Consider the following 16843-nt stretch of genomic DNA (forward strand, 5'->3'; position numbering starts at 1 on the left):
AAATTAAAGAAGAAAAATAATTTCATACAGTTTAATCTATCACAATTTTTTTCATATTCTAGTAACTCTTCTTAGATAGAAGACTATAACAACTAAGCAAATTTGAGACAGACCCAGATACATTACTGATGTGTAAGTAACACACTTCTGTACTACTTTCCATGCCTTCCACTTCTAGAATATTAAAGAATTAGATCTCATTGCCACCACCAATGTTAATTTCATTGATCAAATAAGGCAAATAAAGATTAAACTATTTGCCTGAAGTCATCGAAGTCTGCATAGAACAAGACTTCCCAATACTCACTGCTATGCCTTAGTCAAAAATTCACTTGCTCTCTTCTAAAACCCCTAGAGTTAGTGAAACACCAGCAAAAAAATTCAGAAAGGAAACACCAAACTTGGACTTTCAGATCTGCTGAGCTTCCCACAACTCCTTCCTGTAATTATTTTTGGCAAAAGTAGGCTCATATTGTCACTACAAGAAACAATGCATACTTTATACATCAAAACTGTATTTAGTTCTAACATAGTACAATTGGTATCAGCTTATGCCTCCAGTACCCCACTAATCCATTTTTCAGTTGCTACTTCTGATGTATGCCTTTTACTATCTTCTCTGAATCGCCCTTTCGCAAAACAGAGCTGGATGAGAAATATGTGCATGCAAATATCACTTATACATGCTGCTATATGATTTACGCATGCAAATACGGGTACATTATATACACCCAGAGTTTTCACAAAGCAAATGCCCCCTGTTTCTGAAACTTCTGAATCCAAGTGCATATGGGAATTTCTTAAAGTGTTGCTGTGGCTTTACACTCTGTTTATATTCTAGTCTATCAGTCACCACTGCACACACAGGGATTCACTGCTTTCTGGCCAAATTCTTACTTCCTTTAAGATTACCTAAAGTGACAACAAATACTACAGTTAGTCTTGAAGTCCAGTCAGTCAATTACCTTGAGCTTACTCCCATCCAGCTGAAGGAGATGCTCCCCATTAATGTTTTGGGCACTGAATTCAGAAACATACTGTTCAAGGTTCAGGCTCATTAACCAGTGGGAAACCTGCTGCACGCTCCACTCCTGAACAGCACGACTCTGACACTGACTGTGCTTAGGAGACTGTCCATCGTCAAGGATCTGTGACAAAAACACGCTGCATTATTATTAAAAGGGTAACACGGATGAGTAACAACATTTTTCTGTACAAACTGCCAGCATCAGAGCAGAGGTATCTGTACTATCTTTACACTACAATAATAACAATTTCACACCACTATATTACATCTGTATCTAACCAGGTATCTAAGAGTTGGTACAAGGTACCCAGAAAGTCTTGTATCTACAAACAGAAGAAGAAAAAGGAACTGGCATTCCTTTTAACCCAAACAGGGGCTGAAATGGCCAGGTGGCACAATTCAAAAGAGGTATGCTCCCATTCCCTCGCAAGATTTTTATCCTTCAAATTAGAACATTTCTAAAGGATGCAATGAATTCTGCGTTCCACTTCCTGGGCTCATTCACAGATCTTTACGATCTGTTTAAGCTATAAAATAAGAAATTCGGGGGCAAATAACCTCAGAAAACCACTCTAAAGTTCAAAGTGATGACATCAAACAGCCAGTGAGACTGATACTATCTATGAAAGACTATGAGATGACACAGAGGAGCGGTAAGGAACACACAGCGATCCCACAGCCCTGGTCCTGCTCTCATCACGTTGCGCTGCTGCGGAGGAGAGCACAAACACAGCACCAGGAGGGGCAGGTGGGGCGTCAGCTGCTGGAGCAGCCCCGTGTCCCTGCTCTGCTGCTTTATTCCACCCCGGGATATGCCAGTGGGGCCTGAAACAAAAGCTACTCTGTCCCAGCCGTGGTCAGCAAAGCAGCTGCTACAGGCTGCAGCAGCTGTCTGCTGTTAGAGCAGCTTTTACACTGGGTTAGATGATGCTGGGAGCTTGCTCAGCTTCTGGCTGTCCAGTTCTCAGGGCTGGGGAAAAGACAGTTTAAGCACTATCTTTTCCTTCTCCTTTCACCAGCAGGCGCTCAGTGCAGCTGATGCTTGGCCTGGTGGATTTGCTCTGGCACCGACCCTCCTCCCCCTTCCAGCATACCGCAAAAACTGCCATTTGCTATGGCCTTGAAAACTCTTAGCAGAAAGGAGAGGGGAACTCAAGACAAGGAGAGAGGAGCCAGTGACATCTGTGTGTTCTGCTCGAACAAGGGGGTTTGCCACACAACACCGTAAAACAAGAAATGTGAATCTGCAAATGAGACGATACATTGCCACGCGATGGTCACACGATTCACCACAACAGCACACTAGTATCTCACCTCATCATCAATCATATCCAGGCTCTGAGTGAGGGAGCAACAAAGAAATGGGAAAGAAAAGCATTATAGAAACAAAATACAGAACATGTAACAGCATGTAAAAGTTCAGGCAAGGGCAGCACCAAGATTTGCAAACAGATATGGCTACTCAAAACCAAAGAGATTTCTTTAAAAAAAATTATTTCCAGAAGCAGAGAGGTTATGTTGAAAGCTCAGCACACACATGATTGGGCAGCTAAACCTGAGACTGTGTCAATGAAACCCCCTTGGAGTTCCTGGTCTTGACACCTAGAACCAGTGGGAACCTTCCTGATGGCTCCAATTGCAAAAGCAAAAGCTCCTTAATTAGAGGAGAACAACCTGCAAGAACTGGGTTCCCTCCCCACCCTTTCATTTTTTTCATCTTCAAATGATCGTGTCAGATGTACGAGAGAAGCCTGAGTGAAGGAGTGCTTGCAGCAATATGCTATGAAAGGCTGAAGAGCAACGCTGGCCTAATCCCCTGCCAGGGTGGATGTGGAGGTTTCCACTGCAGCTCTTGCTGAACACGCTGCCTGATTTGGAGACTGCAATTTGGCACACAGCAGAGGACAGAGAAAACACATTCGTTTTTATAGACTTGTTCAGGACTGATATTTTACAATTGATAAAGTAGAGAGCTGAACAAGCAAAATGAAAGCATTTTCAAGCTTTTAATTCAGTACCACTGGGAAAAGGGCATTGTCACAATAGAATATATAATATAAGGGGAATGAAACATGGTAAGAGAATGAAATGTATTATTAAGATAGTATTAATACTAAATAAAGTGTAAATGATGACTTTGTTGTTTTCAGTAATTCATAGAATATACAGACCTGTCTGCACTTTCCTATGATTCTTAGAAATTTTTGCCCTTTATTACCTGCAGTAAGTAAACTCTAAGGAATGGTTGGGTTTGTAGACTTGCATTTTGGCAAATGGGGTTGCACGAATTCTTTAAACCCATGCAAAGCATGCAGGCAGTAATAGAACAAACCTAGCTATCATAAAAAAATAAGACATAGATACTTCAAGTTCCTCCTCTCTAGGAAAAAACCCTGGCTCAAACCTTACATAAAAAATGTGAAGTTCTTACGGAGTGTTTGTAAAAGAAAAAAGGCACGGGTTTCCTGAGTCCACAGGACATGTTGTCAGCTAATGTCAAATTGTGCAACTTCACTGACAACTGAGTTACAAACCCAGTATCTTAAGAAAAGTATTTTCAATATATTATATTCAGCTCAATTATGTCACCAATTTACAGGGTTAGGAATGCTTTTTCACATTATCATTGTTTGAAAAAACTCTGGTTTGAAGTAACTGAATTCAAATCCACTGTGCAAAGCAAGCACAAAGAATGCAAAGTGGATTAACACATATACGTTCTAATCAATATACATACATTCAGGTACAGTAACACACAATTACTGCATGTACAGGTCATTATTTTAACGTATCAGGGTAAAAAATAATCCAGGTGAAGGTGCCTTACACTTCAATTACATTTACCAAACTATACTGTATGTTTATTATCTCAAAATCGTCTCACTTAGGTCTAGTTTAGTGTATATACATATATATCTATGGGTCCACACGTACATATTTAGAATGTAGGAAAAATGTATTGAAATGTGTGAGGATACAGCATCTCTTAGGAAACCAACTGCATTCTACTTTCCTACGATAATACCATAGGACCTTTATTTCAAGTCGTTATTATATGAACAAGAAAAATCATAATCTAGAAACCATTAATTTTCTTCTCCCATTCTACTGCCTAAAAAGCATCCCTTTATTATTTGAGTAATTATCAAGCAAAATGCTATGAGAGAAAGAAAACAACTATTTCCCACCTTAAACAATTTCATTAGCATACCTCATCTGATGACAGTGCTAAGGAGTGCGAGAAACCTGGGGTTTTAGGTTCTGCTCCTAAACCGCTCAAGTCAGCTGAACTTGTGCTGCTGGGACTGAAATCATCGTTGAACGTGAAATTCTGTGGAGAAAAAGATGAGTTAGAATGAACAAACGATCTCATACGTGCATCTAAAAGGGAAATTTGCTTTCTGTCTTCCAGGTTGGCATAGTTCAGGAGTGATTTCAATCATTTTCCAAAGCAGCTACAATACACACGAGGAAGCCTAATTTTTAGTACTGTTAATATTTATAGAACACACAGTATTTTAACCACTGTGTACTTCACAAGACACCTTTGCCAGCTTAATGCCTCAATGAATAGCAAAGGGGTCCGAAAGCAATTTCCAGACTCCCTCTTAAGATGCTGGCTCTCATCCTGGAGCTAAATTACTGCTTCTGCGGGTTAATCACTAGCATTTTACTGTCCTCCAAATATTTAGGACAAACGTAGCACAGGCAGTAGCACAAAGAATAGGACAGAGGATTAATTAGCAGAGAGAAGTGAAAACTGCTATTGAAAGAGCACGGAGAATATCCTGTGAATCCATTTCTGAGTCCCAAACAATCTCCTAGAAAAGTGAAAGGATTCTCCCTCTTTGCCTATACCTTTAGAAAAAACTGAAATTGAAAGTAAAAGAGATCTTTGGATATTGAATGTTATTTACTGAACTAATAACCATAAAACAAACCCTGTTTCTTCTTAACAATGCAATGACAGACATCACACTTTACAGCAAAGAATAGCGAAAGCGTGCACATATTTTCCAGGAATACAGCAAAATTACCATCAGAAGAAGACAAAAATTAACAAGTATTTCACATTAGAGTGAGAACCATAAAAAACCAAAATCTATAAAAAATTAAGGACACCATGATATTCCATTTAACTTGAACATACAGTTGATGATACGGAGACCTCTAATCTCTACTCTAACATCTAAATGAATATTAAAATTCAATTCACCTTTGACATTCGATTTAAAAAAATGGATCCAAGTATCAAAACCAAAAACAACACTAAAAAAGTTATCCTTTTATCACCCCCAAAGATGTTTGACCTATCTTTCCTGAAAAGAAGAAATCTTCCAAAAATATCAAGTGTTGGTCCTCTTAGTTTTGCTGGAAATCCAGCTAAATATTGGTATCACGCTGTGCTTTAAAAACCTGAATAGCAGTATAGGAACTGTTAATTTAAGAGCTTGCAAACTGTACAGAGAACATAAAAATGTTTTTCTGATCAGTTTTCTCATATCTACATTTAGAATTCCTGTTCTGCTTTCCCCAGCTCTTTATAGAGGAGAAGAAAATCCGAGCAGCTTCCTTAATATGCAAACTTGTAGCCCCCACAGCGTTCTTAGGCCAGGAGTTCAACAGCTCTACCTCCTGTTGTGTGAAGAACATCTTTTTCTTTTTTAAGTACTCTGATTTTTCTTTCACCTCTATTTTGTGCAAGCTTCAGCCTTATGATGAATTTAAGTCTTAAAAATTTAATTTTCTATAGGAAAAACACGAGATAGTCAAGGTCTGCTAATAATTATGATAGCAGGAAAACACCCTCCCCCCCCCCAACTCAACCCAATACTAACTGTAAAAGGGGGTGCCTTTTTCCCCTTTTGAAAATTATTTTTATACAATGTTTGTTTAAAGGCACAAAAATGATTTACATGTCTAATCCTCATCTTTCTTTTTAAAAAGAAACTGGGTAACCGATCAGTTTCTCTTCAGAGATGTCATCTGTGGTCTTCTCTATCAATCTGATTTGGACTGCTCAGCCTTGTGTTGCTCTCCCTAACCAGGTAACACAAGTACAGCTATGACCTTGCATAGCTTGGTGCACAGCAGAATTAAGGTATCACCAGCTTCTGGCACCAAGAGAGTAAGAAATGCCTGTGGAAACTGCTATATGTACATGCATGTGTTTGTACAAGACAGAGAAATTAGATTTCTGATTCATACTCCTGTACATAAAGTTGAGAACCATATCTGTTTCTTTTTACCAGACCAATACAAAAAGTCAACTGCTACAAGTTATAAGAAGATACAGGCAGAGAAATATTTTCTGAAAGTGAAAATAAACATGAAAAAGCTAAGTATATTACTATAACTAAGGGTTATTTAAGGAGTTATCATGCTGAAACATTCATGCACATAGAAAGGAATCACACAGATGTATTAAATTGCAATAGTTCATATTTACAGTTCAAGCATTTTCATATAGAGAATTAAATCCGACATCCAGCATGCATGACAAACAGATTTCATTATTGGGGAAAAAAGGCAGATGACTGACTGCATACAGCATTTCTTCACTTGCAAACACCTCATTTGAACACGGGTAGGTATTCTCACAATCAGTCCTGAAGAATGCAGAATATATCTATAACTGAATACACAAATCTAGCATTTGTTCAGTGGATCCAAATGCTAATTTCCACTGGCACCACTTACTTTTGTTACAGTACAGCACACCACAGTTAGTTTACTGAATTAATGTACATTAAGACAGAGTAAAAAGGTAGAATGTGGAATGGTACAATGACAGAGATGTTCTGTTTGGATGAGCTTTTACTGTACAATGAACACCATGCACTGTTTATTGTAGTAGTCATATATTGGCCTGTTCTTTTTCCAGAAACATGAAGCCAATTATGCCACTCGACACAGTGGGAATAAGGTAGTTTTTATTTTCTACCTTTGACCCTTTTTTAGCTGGACTTATATTTTCAGAGGAAGGTTCAGTTGAGCTGGTAGGCGATCGCAGGTTGCTGGAAGAATTGGATCCCTTGCCACTCTCTCCATACCATGTGAACGGTACACAGTGTGGGAGAGAGGAGGATCGCTCTGCTAAAGATTTAGTGTTTGCTGATTTCTGCAGCATCTCTCTGGTGGTCCTATTTAAGAGAAAGGAGCAGGAATATGTGTTAGATTATAAAATAAGAGAAAACAAAATGCTATAGAGGCAGTTAATTGTAAAAAGAGTGACATTCCCTGTAGCTGTGACTAAAGAACTGAGTGGCATGCAGCTGGCAGTGGTATGCCTGAAATCTCTCTTTCAGCAGAAGAAGAAAAAAGTGGATTCTTTTGATTCTTTTTCTAACTGAAGCTCTCTTAGACAACATACACGCAGCAAACGGAGACAGACGCCAGCTGAAAATGCCTGTACTCCCGCCGTTCGGATGTGAAGCAGCTCCCGTCAAGAAGCCACATGCTGTGTTGGTGCAGTTCTGAGCCCCAGTGGTACCTCAGCATGATTAAATAGATCAGCCTCACACTGACCCAAGTGGGCTCTGGCTCCCAGATAAGGTCTGGCTTGGATTTTGAGCACAGGCAGAATGAATCAGGTGTGTCTGTATCCATCTACGGAGATGTGCCTTTGTTACAACAGCTAAATACCGATAGAGTATTATTATCTTGATTTTAATGTTATTAAACATTAAAAATATTAATATAGAAAAATGAAATAAACACCTATGTGATATTATCAGCTTCTCTCTTTGTAGTAACAAAGATTGCAGTGGATAATGTGGTCAAGGTAAAGGGAACAGTTATAAAATAAAATGCCTAAATTATTTGCTAAATATATCATGTCAACAGTACCATATGTAAATTAAAAATAAATATGCAAAGTGTCTGCCTCAAAGAACTTATGCATATGTCATATTCTTATGATATTTATCTCAACTTATGTATTACTGTTTCAGAGCATTAAACTTCTACTGCTCTTAGCAGCCACCAGTAAATTGCACGTATGTAAATCCCCCCTCAACTTCTACCTTCTGGACAACTTCTAAATCATTATTAACATAATCACTAGAGCTTTGTGAAGCTTTTGTGAAGCCTCTTTTCAGTATGGATGAAACTGAGGTTGTCAAAGGGTCCCCACCCAGGGAAGCAGAAGAATCCTCCCTCCCTTTAGCTACATAAAGAAAGGTAGATGTATCTGACCCAGTCCTGTACTCCTCCCTCATCCTCTAATCTTGCTTGAAAGTAGAAAGAAAAAACAAATTATGTTGCCCGAATCGCCTAGCTTCAGGCAGGGGAATATATGCTTCTTACTCAAATGGGGAATTTTTTAATATATGTAACATTAGTGGTAGTCTTAGGAAATAATTCAGGATTTTATTTACACATCTTGAGTGCTATTTTTTGGCAATGGCAAAATAATGCATGCAACATCCATCTGACAGCATGATTAATTCTACATTAATCAGTTGCTGTAACAGACATAATTATAACAGGATGCTGTCTTTTGATCATCATCCTTCTTTCAAAGAGCTTATACAGCTTTGGACTGTAGAGAAAACATCCTCACGTTTCTTCTGAGGTAAAGTCTTTGGAGTTAGTAACAAAGAAGTGACAATGGGTGTTTAAAAAGTTATACTGAAATAATAATATTGCGGTTTACAGAGGCACAGTGAGAATTACAAAGGCTTATGAATTTTGACTTTGAAAGCAGTATTAAACTTTGCTTTTAGTAACTGTATCTGAACTCAGAAATATTAACAGACAATACAAATAACTGATTTATCAAATGGTCTAATAAGCGACTGATTTCTCTATGCTGAGATCTGCTTTCTCTAAGGAAGATACCTATGGGATCTCACAAACATTTCTAACATACTCTGTTGGTATAAGGATAGTATCAAGATCTTACAAGCAAGTATACATTCATTTCCCCCACCCTATTGGCTTGGTATTTAAATGCTATGTGATGTTTAATACCCTGCTAAGGGCAGTAGCTGCCTTACAACTACACAGAGGTGCAGAGAATTTGCTTTAACAAATCTCTCCCTGTCACTAGGGTAATCCAGCAGTGGATATCACTAGCTGCAGGTCACACTGCAAGCAGACAAACCAGTGGAACCAACTGGAACAGGTTTTCTGACACCAGCGCAGAGGCGACAACTGCTGCCTAAGATCACTGAAGATCCTGCCAGATATATGCAGGATCCGAATGTACAAATGTATGCTGAGACAGAACATTGCACTTGGGTAGTGTGCCTGAGGGAGTTAAGTCAGAAGTCTAAGGTTCCTTTGCTTTTCTGATTTTACAGAGCTACACAATATACTTGTCACTGGGTCTCCATATATTAGACTGTCAGCAAAACTCCACAAACAGCTACATACTGGTTTTCCACCACAATGATTTTCTGAGTAGCATTCAAAGTTTGTGTTCTTCCGATAGCTCTTTTATCACGTAGGTTTGCTTTTGCATTGTTTTATGTGCAGAGAGTTTTTGAGTTGCTATGTCCTTTCTAGACTTTTGGAACATATTAAGTTTGCTTACCACTCCTGACATTAACTTGTCTTTCATATCTGGAACCAGGTATCACCCCCTGTAGCTCTGATCTTGTCAGACTCATCAGTATGTGAGGAGAGACCTTCAGTAAAAATCTACACTAGCTTTTGCAGAAAAGATTGCTTCCTGCCATTTTGAACATTGATTTATTTATTCAGAGTACAGATGCTGGTGATGTGGTCTCATCAGATCTCACAAGGAATTCACAATTCCTTCTCTGAGAGTTAGTGATGTGACAAATGCAGTCTGCATTTTTTCTATCTATTTTCAACTTATGATGTTCATCTCCAGAAACAAACCCTTCTGAAAGCATTCCTGATGTGGGTGAAACTGCAGTGAACAGCTGCTGCCCATCCTCATTCTGGGGGCTTTCGTGGAATTGCAGAACTGTGGAAAATTGTGGAATTGTGGAAAAAAATATGTGGAATTGTGTCAAGATTTCTGGTTCACAGGTATTATTAACTGACTGTGTGTGCAACTTGTAGGCCAGCTCTGATAACCTATTTCTGCAAATCCCATCAGTGGATGCAACAGTAGTAGCGATGCCACGGTATTATAAGCGTGCAATTTTTAGATTATGTGTTAGTCTTTCATTAGTTAAGAAATCTAGGTTTGTAAGCTCCGAAGGTTATCTCAAAGCTTAACACTTATTATTTGAAGTCAGTGGGACTGTTAATGTTCTCATCTGCTAGGATGATTAGGTTTTTCCAACGTTTCTGGCATATCATTTCTTGCATCCTCAATCTTTTACCCATACCTACTGCCACAGGTCACCCTAATAGCTTCTTTCTCTTTCCGCTTCTTGCCCTTGTTTGAACTCCTTCTCAAGGGAGCCCTAAAAGAATATTAGAAAACATCAGGAAACACCTTTGAAATTTTACTTTCAATGCTTTTAATGAAAAAGATAAGTATTTGAAATAACAAAATGCTTACCCAAGATCTGCAAGTTTTCGCTTTAGTTTTTCTGTATGCCCTACAGTAGGGCTAGTTGTTCTTGCTGCGTGAGCACATGTGGCACCATCTAGGACACATTTGTACATGGAAGAATGTACATTATTATTTTTAATTGCTACTGATAGCTATTCCATTTTCCATCCAGAACAGTTTGTGTATCTTTTCATAATTAGATACACATACATGTACACGTGTGTGAGTACACAATTTAATTAGGTAAATTCTTCTCATTTTTAAGAAGATGGTGTGAAGAGGAATAAAAATGAATAAAGACTTTCAGAATTTGAAAATACACATGAAGAAATCTTATTTTAATTGAAGAAAATGAAAAGTTAATTTCGATTGAGTTTTAATGAGCATGTAGTAAGTCGAACAACACAAAAGATTTACAGGTAAACATTACAGTGAATCCATTTTTAAACTCAGCAGTAGCTGCTTAAGTTACCTTTTACAGAATTCACTTGGTATGTATGCTTTACTTCTAAAATGACTCCTGAAATACTTTCTTGAACTTTGGAGCCAAGGGTACCTTTTATGATGGACATGCTAGGTAATAGTTATCTGTTTAGCTTGAACATCTTTGTTAAAGTAAACATTTAACTTGAAATCCAACCATTCTGAGTTAAAAAAAAGAATTAAAAGTAGCTTAGTTAATAAATTTGCCCTGAGACGTCTACCAATTTTTGATCTCTTCTACAAACACTGTTAAAGCCTAAAGAGGAAACAGCCTGCAGTACCTACAAAGCCAAAACAATGAATCTGAGTCTGCAAAACATCCTGTGAAATCTATATGGAAGCTAAAAGAAAATACACAGCAGTTGAAAAATTCAGACACAGTTTCTGTGATTCTTAAACATAAAGAGTGTCCCCAAATACTCTAGAGGAAGCAAATGAAGGTCAGTCATTCATGTCACTTGTGGTTTGGTGACTTTTACAATGTGACCTCAGATGTACAGTGACTCTTAACTGAAAGCACTGCTGGGTTTGTGGATTTCTGCGACTGTAGCTGACAAATTAAGCCCTCAGAATTAACCCAAAATACCACAGCACTATCGCAGGACAGTCAACTATGTGTACAGAACTTTGTACGCTGCTTTGTTGATAATATTTGGCCAAGTTTTCATTCAAGTAAAAAATTCAATGCGCAACTGGTTCATAAATCCTGGGAAAAGCAGGAAAATAAGCCTCTTGCAATACCCACACTCTAAAAGCCATACTATTTCTACCAACACAAGTCCTTATGTTAAAAAAAACATTCAAGAATAACTGACAAGTAACCTCATGCCAAAAAAGCAAACAAAAAAAGAGTAATAAGAAGAACGACAAAAGCAAGGCGAAGTCTCCTGAGAAGAAATCCATTCCCCAGGGAGTCTGAGGAGAACTTTAGGCAATGCACACTTTGCATCAACCCTACACTGTGTACACTCCTCTCCTGTCTCTTCTTACGGTTCCTCTTTCACCTTTAATGCACACTTCTCATTTAACCACTGTCAAAATTGCCACTTTCAAGAAGAAAAGTCGTAATGTTTATTTTCACACTAGCTATTCACAGGCAAGTGGGGCTTGGGGGCCAGGGGGGTGGGCTTTTTTGAGAAACTTCTTAATGAAAGTAAATGAAACTATAAGGCACAGGGCTTTTGTGGTGGGGAAATAACGAAAGCATTTAGTAGGAGGTTTTGCTGCTGTAGTAGAAGAAATAATCTGGAGAGGTCAGCAGGGACATGTAGCAGCTACCTGGTATGGCAAATTTCTGTTTAGGCTCTTGTGTCACTATGCTCCCACTCACATGCCAGGGCCCTCCGAATAATGACCATTTGCTGGGAAAAACATTCATGCTGGCTATGGGATACAGTGGAAGATGGATGGGCTACGTCCCAAAACCAGCTTCAGTGGCAGAGTAGATGTGAATCTACAGGGTCTTGCACACATGGAGGTACGCAGTGCTTGGCACGTGGCAGCGGCCACGAACCAGGCCCGCAGGTGCCCTACCTGGGCAGGAGGGGACTTTGACCACCCTGGAGGGGTGCATCTTCCCTGACTCCTTGTAGTTCTTCAGAGAGGGTGAGGGAGAGCCGGTTCCTCAGAATAAATCACACAGAAGCTGTTTAATCCATCACTTCCAGCCTCAAGGAGCTGGTGTAAGTAATCTGTGGCTGATGGATGTGAAAGGAGACTAGACCTAACTTTCTTCCCCAAGGTCACAAAACAGTTGCAGCCAGCCTCACATCAGCAGCCTATTGCCCACAGGGGTCACCTCGGCTGCCCTGTCAAAGGATGCTGTTGCACAAAACAGGCAGAACTGAAGAAAATAAATTAATCACACACATACACGAAGAAGTTGTGCTTAAAAGACAAACAAGCAAAATTCCTCATCATTTTGCAATGAAACTGTCTCATGCCATTTCAGCTCTTCCCACAACACTGCGGGATCTCATAAGAAGAAAAAGAAGACAAGTGTGAGTTTGCTAACGCTCACTTTTGCTAATGAGAGGTTAATCAGTGGACTCACACCTGCCCACAGATGTGCTCTCTTTCCACCCCTAAAAAAACCCTACCCAAACACATAGAACAAATACAGTGGCCCTTTTTATTTTCTGACCTGTAAGAGTTTGACAGACAAATTAATAATCAACTAAAATAGTATCGCTACAACACTTGTTGCCAAACACCTGCTTTAGGATATTTCTTTTTTGTAGGACTTATTAAATGCAAATTTTCCATTTGAAACTAAATTGCTCTAGTTTAATTTTCATGTACTCATCAGAATCTGGATACACCCGAAAGCACTGGTTGTTTACTTAACGGTCACAGTGGGGAAAGCATGACACCAATATTTAGACAGAGATTATTTTTCAAACCTAAATTGGAAAGAGCAACACAGTGGGTGGAATATAATACCCTATTCCTTACACTACAAGGCTAGCCTCCACTAAATTTTTATCAAGATATTTTTCATACATCAGTTGGAAATGCAGGATTTACAACTTCACTGATAAACCAATCATATACTCAAGCTGAAGTATGAGTTTGGAAAGTCACATTCTTATGTTCACACCCTTATTTTTACTTGCAAAACTCAAATACTGAATTTAGCTTTGATTCATTAACAATTATACAACTAGAAACTATACAGTTAGACTAGCAATTTCAGAACCCATGTAAAAATGCTAGCATTTATTAACCTATCCTAAATTCAACAAAACTTCACGAATCTGTCTTTTAGGAATCTGTGTGAAAGCCCTGTATGAAGATGAAGAAATAAGTTGGAAATCAGTGGCAAGTCTTTTCAGACACACAGACAAACAAAAATCGTCAACAAATTGTTCTTTTCAGTTAAGTAAGCAAAAGTCTGTTATGAACCTATGCAGACCTTTTCCCACTGTCCTCACTTATAAAAAATTTTTATCACATATTTTAGCTTATGTGACAGTTAGAGAATGCAAGGTACATAGCTAAGAATGCTAAAGTTGTGTAAAATGCTAATGTGAACTTCATAAGGCATCTGAAAAGGAGGGCTCTATTCTGTGCCATATTGTATTGTTAATGCATTTAATAAACTGGTATCTGAGACATGTACCTGAGCTACATATGATTGCATCATGTTTTATCCAGCTTATCCAGCTTAATCAGATTTAAAGAATCTGAATTAAATAAATAACAATGTGGCCAACCTCCCCAACAAATTACTTGATACTTTTTTTTCTGTAAATGAAGAGTGTCCCAACACTAACCTCTTGTTTAATCTAGACTATGCTGCCTCTCAGGAATTAAAAGCTACAATCTGTTTTTCTTGCTTTACACTCCTTTCCCCACCCTCCAAAAAAAGCATCTAGCAGTGCCAAAATCACATAAATCGAGTAAGTACACTATGCTAAGCATGTTTCTAACACAGAAATGTCCCAAGATCCAATAATTTTGTTTTTTTAAAACAAAATACAAGATTTTCTTAAAGGCAACTTCTCCCTAGCTTTTTCAGTGAGTTCTAAGAAAGAAAAAAAAAAAGAAAGGAAGCAGTTCCCGATCTCATTTTAAACTTTGTCATTTTCTTATACCATCCTACAAGCTCATTTGTAATTTTTTTACTTCCAGGTAGACAAAAGAAGTTATGAGGTGATGGCCTTATAATTGCTAAGGTCCTACTACACAACAAAAGTTCATAAAACAGATGTAAGTGAGCAAAATGATGCATCAATTTATTGTAAAAAACAGTAATACCTTTATCCTGTAAAATATTCCTGCCAGCTGGGTGATGCAAAGGAGATGCTTCAGAGCTGTGCCCAGATTTTGAAGGAGAGGAAAGTGGCGTGTCCCCCCGAGCATGCGGGGAAAGGACACCTCCTTTGTGGTGCTGTCCTTCTTCTTGGTTTTCAGTTAGGTTGTCAAGTGAGATTGCTGCACTGCTAGCCACGGGGGAGAGGGAGGAAGCACCAGAATCTGATGCTGGTGAGGATGCTCTCATGCATAAGGGCAGTGGTGATTTTGAAATGTGCATGGGACTACTGTAACTGTTTGACGGCTGTTGGTATAAGAGATTATAAAGCAAGTTATACCATTTAGTAACCAATCAGAGCAAGGTTTACTTTGAACATGCAATTCTTTTATTCATTATTTAGCCTTCTATCTGTATGAAACACTTTAGCAATTCATGCCATTACCTTTTGATACCACACACAGAGTTGTTTATTGGTATTTGCTTTCAGACGGAAGTCAGAATAGGACAAACCAACGAGTGAGTATCATATCAATTGTGTTAACAAATCAACAAATAGAGAAATGCATGATTCAAGTTCCTTTTACCTCCTGCATAAATGAAAGGACCCACTCTGCATTATAAAGCACACATAAATCAGAAAGCCCAGGGTTCCTGTTAAAAAACCAACACAATAAAACCAAAAACCGAGGTGTGCTGACTCAAAGGAGACTGGACTCGCACATCACTCAAGGACATTCACAGCGTACTGGCCACAGAGGAATAAATACCGCCTGTGCTACAATGAAAGGACAAAGACAGAGGAAGAAATTACTTACAGGGGCAATCTAGCACTCCACAGGAAGCCTGAAAGAGAGGGTAGAGTCCTTCTCACCTTTCGTTCAAGGCTGTCCTCTCCATCAGTAGAACTGATGCTATCATACAGCCTTGTTCTGGAAGGCCTCTGCCGCTTGTTTTTCACTGAAAGCTGAGCTCGAGTCTTCAGAGCTTTGGAGTCCAGTCTCTCTGTTTCTGGCACTGCTTCACTGAAATCTGTATGGAAACATGATTTGAAGCTATTTAACAGAAGAATCTTTCACTACTTTTTCCCAAGACAGGACCTGCAATTGCAAGTACATGTACTTTGCATGTTTTACTTGTACCTGTATCTTCATAACTGTTAAAGTACACATGAAAAAAAAAAAAGTTATTTGCATAAAGTTTATCTATACAGATCCAGTAAGTGCATGGCAAAGAATCAACTGCAAATATTTAAAAATTCAACAAATGATTCCCACTGTTATGGGAAGGACCACACCAAACCAGCTGTACTAGCCCAGAAAGCAGGTCCACTTAGACTCCCTCAGAGGGACTTGCATGTGCTTGGCCTGCAGAGAGCTCTCCTCCATCAGGGCATAAAGCAAAGGAATCCTCATCTCACTGCTCTTTGACAGACATTTCCCAGCATCTGGATGAATATACCAACTTAGACCCAGGGGACCAATTCATTTATCCCCAATCCCGCCCTTTTAAGCCACTTGAGGAGGAGGGAGCGGACTGCCATTTTTCCCCACAGCTGCCCCACTAAGCAATTCCCTTATAACTTCACCAGTTTTGCAGGCTGCTCGTCGAATTACAGAAGAAATACCTAGAGCAGTCCTCAGGCTGCTTTACATTTTATCATCATCAGAATGGCTTACAAATTTAAAGAATTGTTCTCTCCTGTACTCAATGTCCCCCAAAATAACCTTGTACCGTATGTGCAAATTATGAGCAAGCAATGTCTGCAGGCAGTAGTGCACAGAATGTGATACAGGTAGTATCCAAATAATCAGATAACCGTTTGTGACTGGATTGCTTTACAGGCAGCCTTTCACAGGATTATGAGCACGTGTTAAACTCCTCCCTTTGGACCTACAGTGAAACAGGTTGCTTACTCTATCACACTACCCCTATCAGGAGGGGACAGCAGAGAGGAATCCCAATCCTCCTCTGGATTCTGAGGTCATCTGTTGTTCAAAGTTCTATGTGACAATACACATAAGGTGCCCCAATTGTTCACCTCAATCCTTCTGCAAGCAAAAGCATCTTAGAATTAGCACCTGGCAGTCTCATTTGTTAC

The 16843-nt window shown here is 39.0% G+C and overlaps 1 protein-coding gene across 2 annotated transcripts in view; it reads right to left on the minus strand.

Annotated features, from left to right (window-relative positions):
- The window catches only part of PPP1R9A (protein phosphatase 1 regulatory subunit 9A), a 152757-nt gene that overhangs the window by 6667 nt on the left and 129247 nt on the right, over window positions 1-16843 (minus strand). For both annotated transcript variants that reach the window (XM_072854244.1, XM_072854245.1), the window contains exons 12-18: window positions 15617-15774; window positions 14748-15048; window positions 10512-10599; window positions 10336-10413; window positions 6972-7170; window positions 4239-4358; window positions 966-1148 (exon numbers count right to left, since the gene is read on the minus strand). In XM_072854244.1, the coding sequence (XP_072710345.1) occupies window positions 966-1148; window positions 4239-4358; window positions 6972-7170; window positions 10336-10413; window positions 10512-10599; window positions 14748-15048; window positions 15617-15774 (1127 nt within the window). The remainder of the gene's footprint in view (window positions 1-965; window positions 1149-4238; window positions 4359-6971; window positions 7171-10335; window positions 10414-10511; window positions 10600-14747; window positions 15049-15616; window positions 15775-16843) is intronic.

Source organism: Ciconia boyciana, chromosome 2 (assembly GCF_034638445.1).
Source record: "Ciconia boyciana chromosome 2, ASM3463844v1, whole genome shotgun sequence".
Lineage (NCBI taxonomy): Eukaryota > Metazoa > Chordata > Aves > Ciconiiformes > Ciconiidae > Ciconia > Ciconia boyciana.